The sequence below is a fragment of the Lutra lutra genome, chromosome 12 (genome assembly GCF_902655055.1).
Source record: "Lutra lutra chromosome 12, mLutLut1.2, whole genome shotgun sequence".
Lineage (NCBI taxonomy): Eukaryota > Metazoa > Chordata > Mammalia > Carnivora > Mustelidae > Lutra > Lutra lutra.
The window spans coordinates 14367387-14386891 of record NC_062289.1 but is presented as its reverse complement, the minus strand read 5'-3'; the positions used below and the strand labels follow the sequence as shown (position 1 = coordinate 14386891).

The 19505-nt window shown below is 33.2% G+C and overlaps 1 protein-coding gene across 7 annotated transcripts in view; it reads left to right on the top strand.

Moving 5' to 3' along the window:
- RELCH (RAB11 binding and LisH domain, coiled-coil and HEAT repeat containing) overlaps window positions 1-19505 on the top strand; it is a 111130-nt gene that overhangs the window by 26001 nt on the left and 65624 nt on the right. For 5 of the 7 annotated variants that reach the window (XR_007121861.1, XM_047697108.1, XM_047697104.1 and 2 more), the window contains exons 3-11: window positions 5671-5742; window positions 5854-5909; window positions 6010-6123; window positions 8148-8351; window positions 8453-8544; window positions 9153-9437; window positions 12481-12556; window positions 14023-14118; window positions 14268-14291. Coding sequence is in view for 6 of the 7 variants with exons in the window: in XM_047697108.1 (XP_047553064.1) it covers window positions 5671-5742; window positions 5854-5909; window positions 6010-6123; window positions 8148-8351; window positions 8453-8544; window positions 9153-9437; window positions 12481-12556; window positions 14023-14118; window positions 14268-14291 (1019 nt within the window). In the remaining variant the exon portion in view is untranslated. The remainder of the gene's footprint in view (window positions 1-5670; window positions 5743-5853; window positions 5910-6009; window positions 6124-8147; window positions 8352-8452; window positions 8545-9152; window positions 9438-12480; window positions 12557-14022; window positions 14119-14267; window positions 14292-19505) is intronic. The other 2 variants (XM_047697106.1, XM_047697105.1) reach the window with 1 other exon arrangement.

Sequence of the window (19505 nt, the reverse complement as noted above, 5' to 3'; positions counted from 1 at the left end):
GAAAACATATGTTACTATAAGAGAATTACTTTCAGACTTGTAGCATTCTTTATGATAAGCTGTAATTGAATCAAATGTGTGATATGTGAGTGAAACTTTCTAAAAAGATTTGTGGCTCTTCACTAACCATTGGTAGTAACTTAAAAGCTTATCTAAAGAACCAGTAATCCAGAAAAGATCCTGTCATCTGTGATTGGATCACATGTAAACCTCACTAAGAAAGAACAGAAATTTCTTTTTTTAAATTATTATTATTTTTATTAACATATAATGTATTATTTGCCCAAGGGGTTCAGGTCTGTAAATCGTCAGGCTTACACACTTCATAGTACTCACCGTATCACATACCCTCCCCAATGTCCATAACTCAACCACCCTCTAGAAATTTCTTTATTAAATCTTTCTTTACCTGTCTTGGGCAGAGGGAGATTATAGATAAGACAGGTATTGATTGAGTCCATTGTCCCACCATGTAAATGTAGGGTCTGGTCCAACCTTTATTCAGGGGCTGCTGTTTAGGATACTTTATGTTTTTTTTCAGCATCATTCTTACCATCTTTTTCCTAAATTAAAAATCAGGTTCTTTTATCAAGTCTACATAAGTTTTCCTTCAAAGAGGAAGACATCTCTGAATGAACTAAAATTTATTGAGCATCTGCTCTGTGTCAGGCACTATGGTGGGGTGGTTTGTATACAATATTTTATTTTTTATTCTTGTTCACAGTTCTGAAGAATAGGTCATGATATCCTTATTTTATAGATCAGGACACTGAGGCTCACCACGATTGACCAATTTGCCCGGTAGCCTCCAAATGATAAGGGGTTGGGATGTGGACACATAAGTTCTTATTCCAGAGTCCACAATATATCTTTTAGTACCAGGCCATGGTTTCCACCCATCTGTACATTCCTATGGGTGGATAGCCAAATTATGTCTTTCCCATACAAGACTATTTCAGCATAGCCATTTTCTTTTAAAAGAAGTAAATTTTTAAAAAGTTTTTCAGTTTAAGTATTTTCTGTTTCTAAATTTAGAAGTGTATATTTTCACATAAAAATTATTTAAAAAGTGGTAGACACCAGACCAAACTGAGCTTAACCTAACTGAGCTTTCTGTATGTTATTAAAGAAATCTAGTGTTACTTTGTGTGTACAGTGTACCTCTTATATTTTCAAGTTTTCTTAAAGATAGCAAGGGACATGCACATTCTAAATATTAGGATTGCCATTTGAAAATTTATTTTAGACATCCCGAGCATCTGCTATGTGTTAGGTACTAGATATAGAAACATGAAATAAAGTTTCCACTCTCAAGGAATTTGTCCTGAAAAATGTCTATATCTGTAATATAAATAAATGTTCAGTACTTTAGAAATGGTGGTAAGGGCCTTGTTAAGTTTGGGACCACCTATAACCCTGTCTCCCGTTTCATATGATCTGTCTTTCAACATCAGAGTCTCTGAATATCCATTTACTTGACTAATATTTGTTGAGTGCTTATTGAATACTCAAGGTATTAAGCTGTTCTGTTAATAATAATGAACAAAATAGACATTTGAAACCTCTGTAAACCTTACATAATCTAGTAGACATTCTAAAATGGCTTTCAGGTTTGTGCCTGGGAATAACCTGGCCTATTCGCTGATTTAGAAGCAGCATCAATAGTCCTCTGATCTGTCAGCTATTGGCCTGCAATTTACATATACAGATTTACCAGATTAAAGAAACCTATTTGTTTCCTGATGTATTTCTCCCCTAGTACAGATATTTATACTTCCTATTAGTAGTACTTTTTGTTTTTCTTATTTTGAGCCTTACTTAAGTCTTCATGATTTTAATGAGGTAGATGCTCAAGCAAGGCTTTAAAGGTAACAAGCTTTTAATATGACTGAAGGATGTTACAGTTTATGTGATAAGTCATAAAGGTCTGAACTAGGAAAATTGCAGAGACAGTTGAGATGAATGGTTTTTTAGGAGGGGTTACTCAAGGGTTGGAATTAATATGGCTTGGATATTTGATTAATGTGGACTGAGTAAGCACAAGGGATAAGTGAAGAGTAATTCCAGGTTTCCTGTTTGGGTATCTGCATTGATAGTGGTGCCATTAATGGAGAGAGGCTGCAGGCAGAAGAAGGAGAACAGATATGAGAGGAAGATGATGAGATTCATATGGACAGATCAAATGCAAAACTTATGAGACATTCAGGTGGGCATGTCCTAGATATAATTAGATAGGTCTGTATCTTCAGGAAAAGGTTTAACGATTTTTGAATCTTCAGCGTACTTGTCAAAGTTAAAACCATAAGACTGGATATCATCCCATTGGGATATGTAGGGTAAGAAATGGGCAAAGATGGTACTCTGAAAAACACCAGCTTTGAGATGAGTGATAAAGGAATCTGTAAGATTCGGGGAAGAGAATTTTTCCCCGGATAAACATGAATATAGAAAACTAAATATCTGTAAACTACAAAGATTGCTTCTTGCTTCCATTCATTTATTTTTCACTATCTACTAAGAGGCCTAACAGTACTATTCCTTTCTGAAGTCTCTAATAGGCAAGAATTTTCTAAACCCAGGAAGGGAGGTAATGGTACTCTCTTAGGATTGTTGTATCATTTTTAGGAATAGATTTCTATTCTAACTCGAGATTCTTAAAATAATTTTCCTATTTCTTAGAACCATTCCTGGGATTATAAAATAAATATTTTAAAGTGGGGAAGTGGTATTTTATTATGAAGTCAAATCACTTTATAGTAAAAAAAAAAAAAAAAAAAAAAGAAAAGAAAGAAAGAAAGAAATCCAGGAAATTCTGACTGGAAAGAAGATGGTTTCATGTCTACTATGGGAAGGACCTTGACTCAGCCTTTTTGATTTGAACTCTTCAACAGTGAACAGGAATGGGAATGAGAAAGTCCTTGACTCTTGTCATGTCTGAGTCATGGAAAATTTTTTCCAAAATAATGTTTTGAGTTTCGTGCCAAGATGATCAAAGACTAGCAAATATTTCAAGATAATATAGTGATATATTGATTGGGACACAGGGGATTGCTTTTTTTTTTTTCCTGCTTTGAAATTTAACATTTTACCTTTCATGTAAAGTCATGAGAACATGATCTTTAAACACTCAGGTACCTCTAACTGAATACTAGTTTTCCACCCACTGTTGGAAGATGGTAATTTCAACTAATCTAGAGATGCTTATACTGAAATTCATTAATTATTTTGGTAAGACTATAATATGTAACATTAGAATATACCTACATCTTTGCAGTTATTAGTTTAATTCCAATAAAATTGCTGTCAATAGGGTTAGACTAGTAGTAGAGGATTGAGATAGTGGAGTGAGCAGGTAGGTAGTTGTTTCCTACAGGTTTTTTTTGTTGTTTTTTGTTTTTTACATTTTATTTTGTTTTTAAACATTTTTATGAAGAATTAAAATATTTGAAAAGTACTTGGAGATTGTTTGGTACAATGCATCTCTTTATAGGATAATTAATTTTGAGCTTTAATACAATATTTTTAATAAGAGACAAATTCATATATATGTGAATATAGCTGTTCAGACCTTTCTTGTGAAACTTTCTCATGTAATTGTAATTACTTGATCATACTGTGCCTTTATAGAGATATGCTTATAGCTTCAATGATATGCCTTTGTCTTTTACAGTCTATATTGTATATTAAGAAACATGCAGCAGAGTGAATTCATTTTGATAAGCACTATCTTTTCAAAGCGTTAGTAATTTTTAGTGACATTTGGCAATGTATTTGTAGATGTGCATAAAAATATAAATTCTTGCCGTCTGACATGGGTTTTTCTGGCTTTCTGTGCCTTGATCATTCAGTGTTTTGCTCTTAGTCACCTAAACTTTTCACCAATTGAATTTGAGTTTTTCACAGTTTGTGTTTTAACCCTTTTTTTTTTTTTTCAATTTATTTTTTTCATATTTCTATCATCCTGGTGCAGGCATTTCTGATCTGCAATTGTTCTGTAATATGTCTTAGTAAATTGTAAGTGATACTGAAAGCATAATATATATACTGATTTTACCTAAGGTACCATTAAACATTTTTAGATCAAAATCAATTACTTAGAACTTGAAATTAAAAAAAGAAAGTAAACCTATTTTGTACTTACACACTGAATGTGTACAGTCTGACTTTAAAGACAAACTCTGTTTCCCGAAGTGTTTTAGGGAAAATGTTTAACTTTGTTGCACAGAAATGTTTGCAGATCAGCATTGCTAACTACCAAAAAAGAACTAGTAACATACATGTCTTCTGACTTTTCGTTGTGCCTTCATGTTGCTGCAGTGAGCTTCTGTGCATCAAAATAATTGGCCTTCATGTACTAGATGTGATTCAATTACATCTTAAGGTTTTAATGGAAATGTGCAAACTGAGTGAATCCTAATTTTTCCATATATTTTTATAACTTTGTTGCCTCCGATAGCATCTCATTTGTCATCTTCTTTTTTCTGTTTATTAGTCAATCAGGAAAAAAAATTGCCATCTTTAAACTTTTTAATTTGCTAGTTTTTATGCAGAACTATTTAAATACCATAATTTTGTTTAATATCCAATTGTGACAAAGATTACTTTATTTTCCCAGAGCTTTACTTCATGGAAATGGCCTTTTTCCCCACAGCTAAGCTTGCTTTTTCTTCAGAGCAATATTTATTATATATTTTAAAGAAAGTTGCCAGTTAAGACGCATTTAGTTAAATCTTGCTGGCAATGAAACATTTTAAAGAGCTTTTAAAAATGTTTCCTCAATATTCATGTTTATCTTATCAGTAACAAGAGAAGTCTTTGAGTTTCACTAGTTAGTGTCTCTTAACACTAAGAGATACCTATTTGGAGAGTTACCAGAAACTTTGAAGTCCTATTTAATTTTACATAACATCCTTAGGTACTATACTTCTAGAATTGTACACATACACTTTAGGATGGTCTTAAATAGAAATGAAAAAAACAAACTGTTTTAACCCTTTAGCTCTAAAACCATAGGAACATTTTTAAAGATAGGTATTTACAATATCTATGCTTATTTGTAGATAGCATAACTTTGTAGAAAAACTTAAGCCATCCCAACATTTATTAAATATTCAAGCCATGTTCCTTCAACATCTTAATGAAGGGATATAGTCACTAATGTTTCTGTATATTGATATATAACATTATTCTAGATAATGCATTTAAAGATGCCTTTTTCTTTTTTAATACTAAGGACTTCTTTAGGTATATTTGCTTGGACTTGGTCTAAATTTGTGTCTTTTCCCCTAAAATTATTTCACCTGGAAATATTCCATTGCATTTTCTTACCTACACTGAGTGAAGTACAAGCACCCAGATTACCAGTATTTTTATTTACCTAAATGAGAGTATGCCGTAGGTTTTATTTTTAAATAGAGCTATTCCCTGTCAGACAGCTAGAACGTTTGATAAGCAGTCCCCTGAATTCAAAAACTATGGAAAACATTCACCAGTTTGCTTGCAAACCAACTCTGCTGCATGCGTTCACAAATTTCATAAAGATTGCATGCTTTCTGTTTTCAATACAAATTGTATTTTTTTTTCATACCCATCCTTGCTTTTTATTTTTTAATTTTGTTTCCCTTTTCTTGGTTGGATGCCTGTGTGTGTTTATTCCAAATCCCTGTCCAGTCCTGGAGTTTGAACTACGGAAAGCCAAGGAGACCATTCAGGCCCTCCGAGCCAACCTGACAAAGGCTGCAGGTGGTGTACATAAAACTTTTTTGAGACTTTTTCTACTTTGACAATGTAGAAGTAGCTGAGATATTTTCAGATGTAAAATAGTAAAGTGTTATTTATATTTTTTTCCACCAGAACACGAAGTTCCTTTACAGGAACGAAAAAATTACAAATCCAGTCCTGAAATTCAGGTGGGTGAATGACAGACCTAAAAGTATCTTCCACATAAAATGGTAGCGCAAGTATTGAAGAAAGGAAACTTATAATATTGTGTCTTCTTTTTGCCTGTAGGAACCAATCAAACCTCTTGAAAAGAGAGCTCTAAACTTCTTAGTCAATGAATTTTTATTGAAGAATAACTACAAGCTTACATCAATAACCTTTTCAGATGAAAATGATGATCAGGTACAATTTTTTTTTTTACAGTGATTTGTTTCCTTATTAACTTATAGTGTATTTATTTTCTCTTTCATCTAGTTTCTTTAATTTTTTAAGTCATACGTACGGTAAAATTCTATAACTCTAGTTACCAGACACTTCTCTGCCCACACAGTCTGGTATTTTTTGGCCATGCTCCCATTGCCACACTCAACTATGTCGCTGTCTTTCTTCCGCTACATCTGTATCTCTGCCTTCTGAATCTCCCCATTTTCATGTCAGTCATCTCTCCTACCTACTGCTTTAACTCCTTCCTTATCAATTCTGAATTTATAAGCACTCTCAACTTTGTTTTTAGCTTATCCTCTACCTGCCTCTCCAGTGTTATCTTTTGCTTATTCATTATAATCTTGCCAAACAGAAGGGCTCGCATCCCCCTCAACATATCTGGTTCCTTTAGGGTTTTGTGCTTTTGTTCATTCTTACCCTTGTCTCTGAAATAATTAGTTCCCTTATCCTTTCATTGCCATGTGCCTTGTAAATACCTAAGCCTTTTCCAAGAGAGTACACAGGTCATTACCTTTCCAAAACCTTTCCTTCTACCTCAGTACAGAAACTGACTCCTTTCTCTGAATTCTTCACAGCTCTTTAATTATAATATCTATAATACTAAAAAGTGTACCTATTTATGTCCTCACTCTGGAATTGTGAAAGCCCCTGAGCGGAGACAGTATATATTCTTTTTTCTAAGCACATGGTAGATAGCTAATAAATGTTTGATGAATATAGATGGATAAATGGACATTTGAATAATATGTGTAGTAGTCATTTAATAACTGTTTTTAAAAGCTTAAATTTGTTCAGTTCTTATTGTAGGCCAAGCATTGTGTTAAGATCTTAATAGACATTTTATCCTTACAAAAACCCTAAGAGGTGAGTATTATATCCGTTTTACAGATGGCCTGTTTAAGTTTCAAATTAATTTATAACAATGATAAACAGAGCAAATATGAATTTCACCTTAGGTCTGATTTCTCCAAAGCCCCTGCTTTTAATAGCTCCCTTATATTTGCCTCAGACTTAAGCCTCAATAATGGCTATTTTCCTTATTCAAATAAAGCTTCAAAGGAATACAAAGGTCACATTTAGAACATTCAAATGAATATGCCATAGTTTCTCAAAGTGGACTTCCCAAATAAAGTATAAATAAATAAGTTGCAAGATATCAAATTAATACTTTATTTTGATGTATTAGAGAAAGAGAGAATGGTAGACAATATATTTGCATAAATTAATTACTGTGATTAATCTGGAATTTTATAAAGCTCTTCAAAAAATCTTTGCTCATAGAGTGCTTGAGGTGCTATGCTTTTTGAACTTTAGTAATAAAATTGTATTAGACTGAATTCAAGAGAATGTTTTATATATAACAAATTGAAGAACAGCTCTTTGGATTCTGAAAATTGTCAGAAGCATTTTTAATAATGTAAATTAGATTCAAACAGCTATAGCAAGAAGGCAAGCAAATTAAATTGCTTGCTTACCCACCAGAGATCACACTAAATATAGATAGGTTAGAATAATAAAGAAAGGAGGAATAAAATATTAATGCTGTCAATTATTTTACTTTTAAATAATGGGTACAACTTACAAACTAAGATTTTTCTTAATATAGACATGTTGTATGACTTCATGCAGATACTTAAGTATATTTTACAAGCTTGAAAATTAACACAATCTTGAAAGTTAAGAGTTTACATTTTTGAGAGATTTAATAACAAGATTAAATGTGCAACATTTTGACATCTAAAACAGTTAAACCTGTTTACCTAGAATATCAGGAAACTTACAAGAATAATATTAGACAGTGGAAGTTGTAAGTTTAACAATAATGTTTTCACACTTGGAACATACACTTCAACATTACAACAAAACTATGATTGTGTTGGGTTCTCAAGATATTTGCTATAAGGAATAAAATGAATCTCAAAAATGCAGGGTAAAATTTCTTCAAGTTTTGTTTAATATTATTATTATTATTTATCTTTTAGGATTTTGAACTCTGGGATGATGTAGGATTAAACATTCCAAAACCTCCAGACTTACTGCAACTCTACCGAGATTTTGGAAATCATCAAGTCACTGGGAAAGATCTTGTGGATGTGGCCAGTGGTGTAGAAGAAGATGAATTAGAGGCTCTTACACCAGTTTTAGGCAGCCTTCCTACAAGCCTTGAAACTCCTCAGACTGTAGAGGTGAGCAGCATTAACTAGTCAAGTCCACAAAAAGTATTTAAATTGTGTAAAAGCATGCTATGAGATCTTGAGTTTCTGTTTTTCTCTTATTTTGATTTTAGAACTCCTTGCTAGTACAGAAATTAGAAGATAAAATTAGTTTATTAAATAGTGAGAAATGGTCTTTGATGGAGCAAATCAGAAGACTTGAAAGGTTAGTACTTAATCATCATTTCTTTAAAAAAACCTCTTAAAGTTTTTTACAAAAAATTGACAGATTATATAAATATATAAGATAGTATTTCAGTTGTAAGACATAATTTTTCATATTCTGATACTTCTAAAGAAAGTCTTATATTTGTTTTAAATATTTAATATGCTCTTTTCCCCAAAAAATGTTATTAAGTCATTGTAGTAATCATGTAATTGGTTCCCCATGGTTGTGTCAGCATTAATAAAATAACTTCTTCACACTAATGTTGTAAATATTTCCCACTGATTATTTCATTTAATTCTTATTATAATCCTGTGGGTTAGATAGAATTATTCCCATTTTGCAAATACAGAAAGGAAAGTTAAATGCCAATTCAAAACAGAGTTTATAAGGCCATTTTTATGCTTCATTGATAAAGAGTTTGTAGTTATACTTTTAGGTATATGAAGCATTCCTTTATAAAGTACAGAAAAGCTTAATCAGTTGCTGAACAATTTTCTGTCAATATGTTATACTTCTTAATGCATGAAACCTAGTATGAGGTTTATGCTATTTCCAAAGTTTTAAGAATATAGTTGTTCTCTGATAATTTCTCTTTCTTTCTACAGTGAAATGGACTTCCTCAAAAATGAACACTTTGCTATCCCAGTAGTTTGTGACTCTGTTCAACCTTCTTTGGATCATAAAGACTCTGAAGACAGTGGACAGAATCCAGTTATAAGTAGCTCAGACAAGCAAAAAGACAAAGATAACCATCTTTCAAAGTCAGATGAAGTTGATTCCACTATTCCTAAGGAGAATTTCCCAAATTCTGTCCCCAGGAGAGAAAAAGAAGAAATGCCATCTTCTTCTCCATCAAGTAAAAACACAGTCCATTTTGATAAACCTAATAGGTTAGTATGCAACGTATGTTTGGAAATGTATCTTTCAGTTATTTTAATACCTTGCGAAACTGGAAGAGCTTCATTTCTTGTTTTGCAGGTCAGATGTATGAATTTTTACATTTGGCATGAACTTAACACAAGATACATGTCTCAAAAACATATCACAAAGTAATTGCTAAGTTCAATTACATTAAAGAGGGTTAAAACATAAGTGGGGTATCTTCTATCTTAGCAGAGTACTTAAACCCACAAAATAATATGTATGTTCTATGTGCTATAAACTCAGCCAGTGATTTTTTTTTTAAGATTTAATTAATTATTTGAGAGAGGGAAAGAGCATGCACGTATACACAAGCAGGAGGGGCAGAGGAAGAGGAATGAGAATATGAAGCAGACTCCCTGCTAAGCACAGAGCAAGTACAGGGCTCTATCTCACAATCCTGAAATCACAACCTGAGCGGAAACCAAGAGTCGACACTGAACCAGCTGAGCCACCCAGGCGCCCCTGTAGCCAGTGATTTTTACCTTTTCTCTGTTCAGTCATTAACAGACTCAGTAGAAGGTTTTGATACTGCATAGTTACCAGTGTAAACAGGGGAATTATTTCTGCTCCTAGTCCTTTTTCCTGTGTCTGCTTCAATTACTAATACTATATCATTAGTCTTCTCTTGATTCGTTTACTTAATTTTTATGGGTCTCAGTAATTGAAATCAGATGAGATAATGGTGGTTATCTAAATTACGTTATCTAAATTACGATCAGGTTTTCTAATGGAGGAGACAAAATATAATTTTAAAATTTTTTAGGTTGTAATGTGAAAAAATCATTTTAGAAAGGAATATTTACTCTGCTCTTTTCTTATATTCTAAGCACAGTTCTAAATTCTTTCTGTACCTGCACTTATTTCATCTTCACAAATATCCTATGGTGCGATTCTGAGCCACAAGTCATGCTTCCTCCTATTAAACAGACAGGTGGCACACCTAGTGTTGGGAGATTTTGGAGAGTATGTCTGATTTCTTTTAGATTTAGAGGTATTCACTATTGGTAAGAAGTTTTTTTTTTTTTTAAACAAATCTTTTCACTGATGAACCACAACTTTTTGTATACCTACTAAGCCACATTTTTCTTTAGGTATTAGAGATGTTACAAAGTTGAAGTACATATGGCCCAGTCTTCAAAATGTATTTTTGCTAGTCTGGGTAAGATAGAGTCAAAAATCTGTTACAATACTCAGCAATCATGGCATTTGTAGTAGTTCTTTAGTGTTTAGGAGTACCTCCATATATCTCTTTTGATATACAAAGCCACTTTCTGGAGAAAGATGGTTATTAAATATGTTCAACTAATTTTTTAGCTCTTAACTATGTGCTAGGCAGTGTTAACAAGGAATATAATGGAAGGCAAAACATGTGGTAACCCCTTCAGTCACAAACATTATAGTATGAGAGAGCCAACAATCAGACAATCTTAATAAAAGTATGAAAAATAGTAATATAAGAGAAGTTCAGCTTTCTTTAGGGACACACAGTCAGGACACCTAACCTAGTCATCAGAACAGGGAAGTTTTCAGGGAAGAAGTGTCTAACCTGAGGCCTGACAACTAAATAGAAGTTAACCAAATAAAGAGGTAGGAGGAAGAGTGTTCTCATCAAGAAAGGATAGCATGGGGGACGCCTGGGTGGCTGAGTGGGTTAATCCTCTGCCTTTGGCTCAGGTCATGATCCCAGGGTCCTAGGATCGAGCCCCGAATCGGGCTCTCCTCTCAGCGGGGAGCCTGCTTCCTCCTCTCTCTGCCTGCCTCTCCGCCTACTTGTGATCTCTGTCTGTCAAATAAATAAATAAAATCTTTAAAAAAAAAAAAAGAAAAGAAAGGATAGCATGGGCTACGAGAATACCACACATTTTGGGGAACTAAGAAGAATTTAGTAAGGTTTAAGCAAAGACTAAGTCATATAAGCCATGTTAACTCATTTTAGAGAGCTGGGACATGATGGTATGTATCTAAGTTTTAGAAAGAGTCCTCTAATGTAGAGGTGTTGGAGGGTAGCAAGATGGGAGGAAAGAAGACTAATAGGGCATCTCTTAGAAGAATCCGGGTAAGCAATGATTGAGGCCTGACTTGTGTTAGAAAGAAGTAAATAGAATGTAAGATAGTTAGAAGGTAAAAGCTTGATTGAATTTGGGGTTAAATGAAAGGGAAAGATAAAGGCTGATTTGTGGTTTCTGGGTTGGTTGATTAGATGGATCATGGCTGTTCCACTGAAAGAATATGGGAGAAGGAACATGGATGAGCAGATAGACTTAAGCTTTGGTACATTACTCTCTATGATCATAGAAATTACTGATCACTTTGTAGTGTGTATACTAAATGGCCTCTGTTTTGTAACTTTTAGGGTTAGACCTTTTCTTTGTGGATTGAACACATACAGCACAACTTAGTCATATTTTTATGAATACTACTACATAGAAACTAGTGTTGTTTTGGAGATACGAATGTTTTAAACTCATTTTTTAAACATTAAAAAGTTAATATTTTCAATTACAAAAAATACAATATACTGTGAAGGTTGACTGAGTCTCTGCTTCATTTATCTCTGATTTTTACCTCTTTATGTGGGCTTCTAATATTAAGGTTTATCATTATCATTAGAGAGGTCTGCAAAACTAATTCCTGCCAGCACCTTTGTATCCACTGTTTACTTTTCTGGAACCAGAGAGAATCAGGGAGAAAAAAGTCCTCGTTTCAGATTTTGCAAATACTTTCTGTAATCATTGACCTGTTCTACATTTCAGGTTTGATCTGTTGACGTTTATGGTTGTTCGTTCATATAACATCAAACATTTTAAAAATCAGTTATTGCTAATTTTTTTCCCCTCTGTAATTCTCTAGGGAAGTATGCTTCAAGTCATTGTTGGTTGAAAAATTCAGTTAGCATTTGTGGGGCAGTATTAATGCAGGTTTTGGAGTTAAAACACGCGACTTACCTTCTCCTACATGCCAATGGTAACTGTTTGGTATTGTCCCCTTTTCATCCAATTTTTCTTCTAGGAAATTGTCTCCTGCTTTCCACCAAGCTCTACTCTCTTTTTGTCGAATGTCAGCAGATAGTCGCTTAGGATCAGAGGTAAATTATATCATATATTCTTGGAACTGTCTTAAAATAGTTGGTTTTTCTTCTCAGTATCTCATCCAAAAGCAGCTGTGGTAAGACTCCATTTCAAATAAACATCTATTTTTTTAAAGAATGCTCTAAGAAATAATTCCTTTCTTTTAAGAAAGGTAGTTGATCACTTCTGGCCTTTCAATTAAAGTTTGGTTTAGTATTAAAGTGACCTTTTGTAGTCTTTTTTTTTTTTTTTTTAAGATTTTATTTATTTATTTGTCAGAGAGAGAGAGAGAGAGAGAGCGAGCGCACAGGCAGACAGAGTGGCAGCAGAGGCAGAGGGAGAAGCAGGCTCCCTGCCGAGCAAGGAGCCTGATGTGGGACTCGATCCCAGGACGCTGGAATCATGACCTGAGCTGAAGGCAGCAGCTTAACCAACTGAGCCACCCAGGCGTCCCTTGTAGTCTATTTTTAATTTGTTATGTCTGACATGGTAATATGCCTCTTTTGGTTATAGTTTGGAAACCAGTATAAGTGTACATAGTGTTTATATTTCAGTTATTTTTAGATCACTCCATTATTTCATTAGGCGTGGTTATCTCTTTTTTTTCGTAAGATTTTATTTATTTGAGAGAGAGAGAGCACAAGTGCGGTGGAGGGGCAGAGGGAGACCAAGAAGCAGACTCCCCACTGAGCAGGGAGCCACACATTGCTAGACGACGCTGGACTGAACCCCAGGGCCTGAGATCATGAACTGGGTTGAAGACAGTTGCTTAATTGACTGAGCCACCTAGGTGCCCCAGCAGTGGTTATCTTTGATGGCTGAGTTTGTTAGCTCTCAGATTAGTTTTCCCCGAGTGCTTTGTAATTGTTGGAGGTTCATCTTGACAGGATATTTTATTATTTTTTTTCTATCTTTATACTTTTCCCCTTTTTAGTTGTTGTGTTGTGGTTGATTCCACTCGACCTCTTTTGGGCTTCAGTTTCACAATGTCATTGCTAATAGAAAAGAGCTAGAGGATGGTTTGGTTATATTTCTGGCAATCCTCACAGCAAGAGTAGGTTGGCCTCTGGGGCCACCTCTTGTATGCAGCTTCACTCTACCAACTCTTGCCGTAGGCATAGATCCTAGCTTTGTAGGGCATCTTTTCAAGAATAAAAGAAAAGCCACTGAAGCTACGTCTGTCCTATGTTATCTGTAGTTATTCCCAGAACTGTAGCCTAGTAGGGCTCCTTGGATTCCCCCTTGCTTCTTCCTGGTGTTTTTAACCCATTTCATGCTTACAGAAGTGTTTATCCTATGTGGAACACAGTTCTTGTTCTTGTTGATGGGGTGTCCTTGTTATTACCATTGCCATCAGCAGATGGAATTTTGGATGCGTGCTTGGAGCAGAGGTGGCAGGGTCTAAAGCAGGTTCTAAACTTTAAGAACCATCATTCATGGAAGTTCTACACTGTCATCATTTATTAATTCTTTGGTTCTCTAGGTGTCTCGGATTGCAGACAGTGAGAAGAGCGTTATGTTAATGCTGGGGCGCTGCCTGCCACACATTGTTCCTAATGTGCTGCTGGCAAAGAGAGAGGTGAGACACATAAAAGTATTTTCATCCCAGTAATTCCATCATGTTGTCCATTTTCTGTCATTTTGAAGTTTAGTGTTATATTTTTATTTTGTTAAAGTCTATTACTTGCAATCATATTCTTACTTTTGTGCATGCATCTCTGCTCCTAGAAAATGGTTTTACACCTCTGTCAGGTGAGTTCAGTAAAACTGCATGGTATTCATGTTTTTCCAATTGTGCTTAAAGCATCATTAGCTTCTGCAACACTAACTATTACTGTAGGTCCATTTATGTGCCATGAATACTGTATGTTTTTTACATTACCAGTTAACTAATTTATTTTATCTCTGCTTTTGATATGATATGCTTGATATGTATACAAAAATAGACCCTCTTCATATTGAAAATAACTGGGACTAATAATGTAACTTTTTTCCTAAATGTACTTGTAATGACCTTATAAATGTTAGTTTTATTATATTTGTTTGTCAATAATCACACTTGTCTTACAATGATAGGATAGTTATAGTATTGACAATAACTTTTGAAAGTACCTTCTTTTTCTTTTCTTATAGTTAACTCTGTTACTGACAGATGCTTAAAATATCCAAAATACAGTAGCCAATATCTTTTAGTACAGATAGCCTCTGTTATGAGCCATAATGTAAGGAGTTATCTTTAGAGTTATATTTAGCCAAGAAAAGAGCAATAAAAAGTTATCCATAATCTAATTTAAATGATAGTGGATGATTTATTTGTAACCAAGTTTAATAATTTATTTGAACTATTCAGTTTATAAACATGACTTCCAGTTAACAAAATATTTTTTATAAAAAATGGGTTAAGAATATTTTAGAATATATCCTTTAAGTCTTCTGTTATCCTCTTAATATTTACCTGATTTCAATCATAATTCTTGGGACCTACAGTATGATAGGTACACAGTGCATTGGCAAAACCCATATAAAGCTTATCCTTAATTATCCGTTTAGCATAAGAAATTTGTACTGATCCTCAAGAAAACTTGTATGTAGAAACTTACATGTAAAACTTATATTAAAAATGCTTATTCCTCTAGGTGTTTTGAATTGAAAATTTTAAAAGACTGCTTTCTTACTGGTGGTTTTATTTTACCTAATATATAAAAATAGTTGTGAGATATTCGTTAAGTGTGGAAGATTCCTGTATCTTGAAGGATCAGTGTCCAATTTCAGATTGTTTTGCAGTTCTGCCTGGCAGAATGGTGTTTGAGCTTCTTTTCCTTTTTTAGCTTGTAACATAATCCATGCAATGCATTAATGTTTGCATCCCTTTTACTATGTTTCCTTAAGATAATATTTAAAATAGTACAGAAACCTAATTGTTATGAGATGCAGTTTAAGCCTTATTTTAATTTTCCCTTTTTTTATCATAAAAGATTCTACCACTAAAATCTGATTGTACTGCATGAAATATTTATAAATTTGCATCATCAGTAATCAGATACACTATATATATAAATATATATGTAACCATATATATTTATACATATACACATTTCGTTTGTGGTATGTTGTTTACTTTTATGGCTGGTTTAAGTTTTTTGTATTTAAAAAATATATACTTATAATTTCATGAAGGAAGTGATCGTTTATCTTTGTTGATTTAATTATTTGTACATTATTTTATCAGAAAATTTACCATTTATAATATATCAAAGTTGTATTCTCTTGAAATTAAATTGATAAATAATGAAGTTTATCTTGGTTTGGTTTGAAACCAATCCCAGGGCATGAAAGGACAAAACTTCTATTTCATTTTATGCTTTGATATTAGATTACCTTTATTTAATATTTCACCTTAATTCCTTAAATACATATTTTTAAAAAGGTCTTGTGATTAAAGGATTAAAATTTTGATTTTTTCTTATTTCTCAAGTTTTATATAATCTTTTATCAGGATAAGCCTTTTTATTAATATGTAAATACAATTAAAATGCCCTTCAGTAAACTGGTCATAATAATATCCTAGCTGGTTATATAAATAAATCATTAGAAACTTGATTTAAGGTTTTGGTTATGTAACACATTTACATGGTTAACTTCTTTTAAATATAAAAAGATAAACAACAAAAACTCTTCCCTTGTCACTGAGCCACCATTCCACATGCAATAAATGTTACTAGTTTCTAGTATATTCTGTTAAGTCCTTTGCCCATTTTTTAACTAGGTTGTTTGTCTTTGTTTTTGAGTTGTAAGAGTTCTTACAATTCTGAATATTAAGCCCTTATTTTATATATGATTTGCACATATTTCCTTCCATTTGGTAAGTTGTCTTTTCACATTTTTATAATGTCCTTTGATGGACATTTAAATGTTTTTCTTTTGTTGCTTGTGTTTTTGGTGTCAAATCTAAGAATCTCTTGCCAAGTCTGAGGCCAAGAAGATTTATCCCCTATGCTTCTTTCTAATAGTTTTATAGCTTTAGCTCTTATATTTAGGTCATTGATCCATTTTGTATTTGTATATGGAATAAGGCATGGGTCTATTTTTATTCCTTTCATGTGATTGTCCAGTTGTCCCAGCACTAGTTGTTGAAATGTTTTCCCATTGAATAGTCGTGGCACCTTTGTCAAAAATTAGTTGTCAGCAGATGTTTGGATTTCTTTCTAGACTGTTAGTCCTGTTCTGTTGGTCTTTATGTTTATCCCTACGCCTGTACCAACCACACTATTTTGATTACTGTAGCTTTGTACTAAGTTTTGAAATTGGAAAGTATGAATTCACTAAGTTTTTTTTCCTTTTTCAATATTTACCTTTTCAAGGCCCCTTGCAGTTCCTTAGGAATTTAATACTCCACTTTCATTCTGCAGTAAACATCATTGGAATTTTGAAAGGAATTGCCTTGAATTTTATAGATCACTTTAGGGAGTACTGCCATTCTTTTTTTTTTTTTTTTAAGATTTTATCAATTTATTTGAGAGAGAGAGTGAGAGAGGAGAGGAGGGACAGAGGAAGAAGCAGACTGCTCGCTGAGCAGGGAGCCTGATGCGAGGCTCACTCCCCGGACTCTGGGATCATGACCTGACTGGGGATGAAGGCAGACACTTAACCAACTGAGCCACCCAGGCACCAAGGAGTACTGCCATTCAAATGGCAGTAATTCTTCTAATTCATGAACATGGGATTCTTTTCATTTATTTATGTTTTTAAATTTTTCCAGCAGTGTTTTGTAGTTTTCTATGTGTAAATCCTTCACTTCCCTTATTTTAGGTTTTTTAAAGGTTTATTTATTTATTTTAGAGAGAAAAAGGGTGCATGTGTGGGTGTGAGAGGGGCAAAGGGAGAGAATCTTTCAGGTAGTCTCCTTGCTAAGCACAAAGCCTAATACTGGGCTCCTTCCCTTGACCCATGAAATCACACCCTGAGCCCAAAGAGTCTGATGTTTAACCTACTGAGTCACCCAGGTGTTCCTTTTGTTACTTTTTTTTTCTTCACTTCCTTGTTTTAATTTATTCTTAAGTATTTTTATTGTTTTGGATGGTATTGTAAATGGAATTTCCCCTTAATTTCCATTCAGATTGTTCATTGCTGGTTTATAGAAACAGAACTGATATTTGTGTGGTAATCTCTTACCTTGCAACTTTGTTGAATTAGTTTATTAGTTCTAGTAGTTCTTTTGTGGATTCTAATGTGATTTTCTTTATCTGGAGTGACATTATCTATAAATCTTCCTTTCCAATTTTGGATAGCTTTTATTTCTCTTGCTTAATTTCTCTGGCTAGGACTTAAAGTACAATGTTGAATAGCAGTGTTTTGAGAAAACAGATATTTTTTGTTTTGTTCCTGATTTTGTGGGGAAACCTTTCAGTTTTTCACCATTGAGTATGATACTGGGTATGGGCTTTTCATAAATGCCTTTTATCATATTAAGGACGTTTTCTTCTATTCATAGTTTGCAGTGTTTTTATCATGAAAGGATGTTGAATTCTGTCAGATGCTTTTTCTCCATCAATTCAGATGATAGTTATTTTCCCTTTGTTCTATTGATGTAGTATAATATGTTATTGATTTTTCATATATTGAACCAGCCTTGCATTCCTGGGATAAATCCCACTAGGTCTCAGTGTATAATCCTTCTCTGGATTGTTAGGATTGGGTGTTAGTATTTTTTTCCACATTTTTGCATCTAAAAATTTCTGATCTATATTGGTCTATAGTTTTAACACTAACTGAGAATTGCCTGGCCTAACATCTGGTCTATTCTTGAGAATGTTTAATATGCACTTGAAAAATAAATCTTTTGCTGTTGTCAGGGTGTTTTATATATGTCTATTAGATTTAATTATTTTATAGTGTTCAGGTCCTCTGCTTCCTTACTGATCTGTTTAGTTGCTCATCCATTATTGAAACTAGGGAATTGAAGTCTCCAAATACTGTAGCGCTGCATTGTATTTTTTCAGAAATATTTTGTGCATGTAAGCAAACTCAAATACATGATCTTTCTTCCATGATTTATACAAATGGTACTACACTTCTATGTACTATTCTTTACTTTGCTTTTTTTCCATTTAACATTATATTTTTGTATCACTCTATGTCAGTATATAAAGAACTTCCTTGTTCTTAAGGCTGCATAATACCTAGTCTTTTTATAGTCTTCTAAACATGTTTTAAATTAGTGTTTTTCAGACTTTATTGGCCACACTTAATAAGACATTTTATGTCATGTGCCAGTATATAATACATATATATAATTAAAATGAAAGTTTGACAAACCAGTATTGCCTTTACTAATTATGAAAAGTTAAAATAGAAGACAATCAATATCAAACATAATTTTATAAATATTTTTAAACAATAATGCCTAAATAAACAATAAAAAAGAAAAGAATGCTCTTCACAATAAATGAAACAAGATGGGATCAAGAGGGAGACAAACCATAAGAGACTCTTAATCTCACAAAACAAACTGAGGGGTGGGGGGGTGGGGGTGGTAGAGAGAGGGTGGTGGGGTTATGGCCATTGGGGAAGGTATATGCTATGGTGAGTGCTGTGAAGTGTGTAAACCTGGTGATTCACAGACCTGTACCTCTGGGGCTAATAATACATTATATGTTAATTTAAAATTTTAAAAATTTAATAAAAAAAAAGAATGCTCTTCATGATCCACTTAAGTGGTTTTTGACCCATTGTTTTAAAGGGAGTGACATAAAATTTAATTAAAGCTATCTAATAAATTAAACTTTTTATTTTTTATAAAAGTGGAAAGCATAGTGAATATAGATATTAGTGTTATTTGTTTTGTTTTTTAAAAGAAAAGTAACAAACTCATTAAATCTTTAGGTCACAATTATTACATTTTTTAAATTTAATGTACCATAATGTTTCAGATCTAAGACGCCATTAATTATAACAATTATGCCCCTT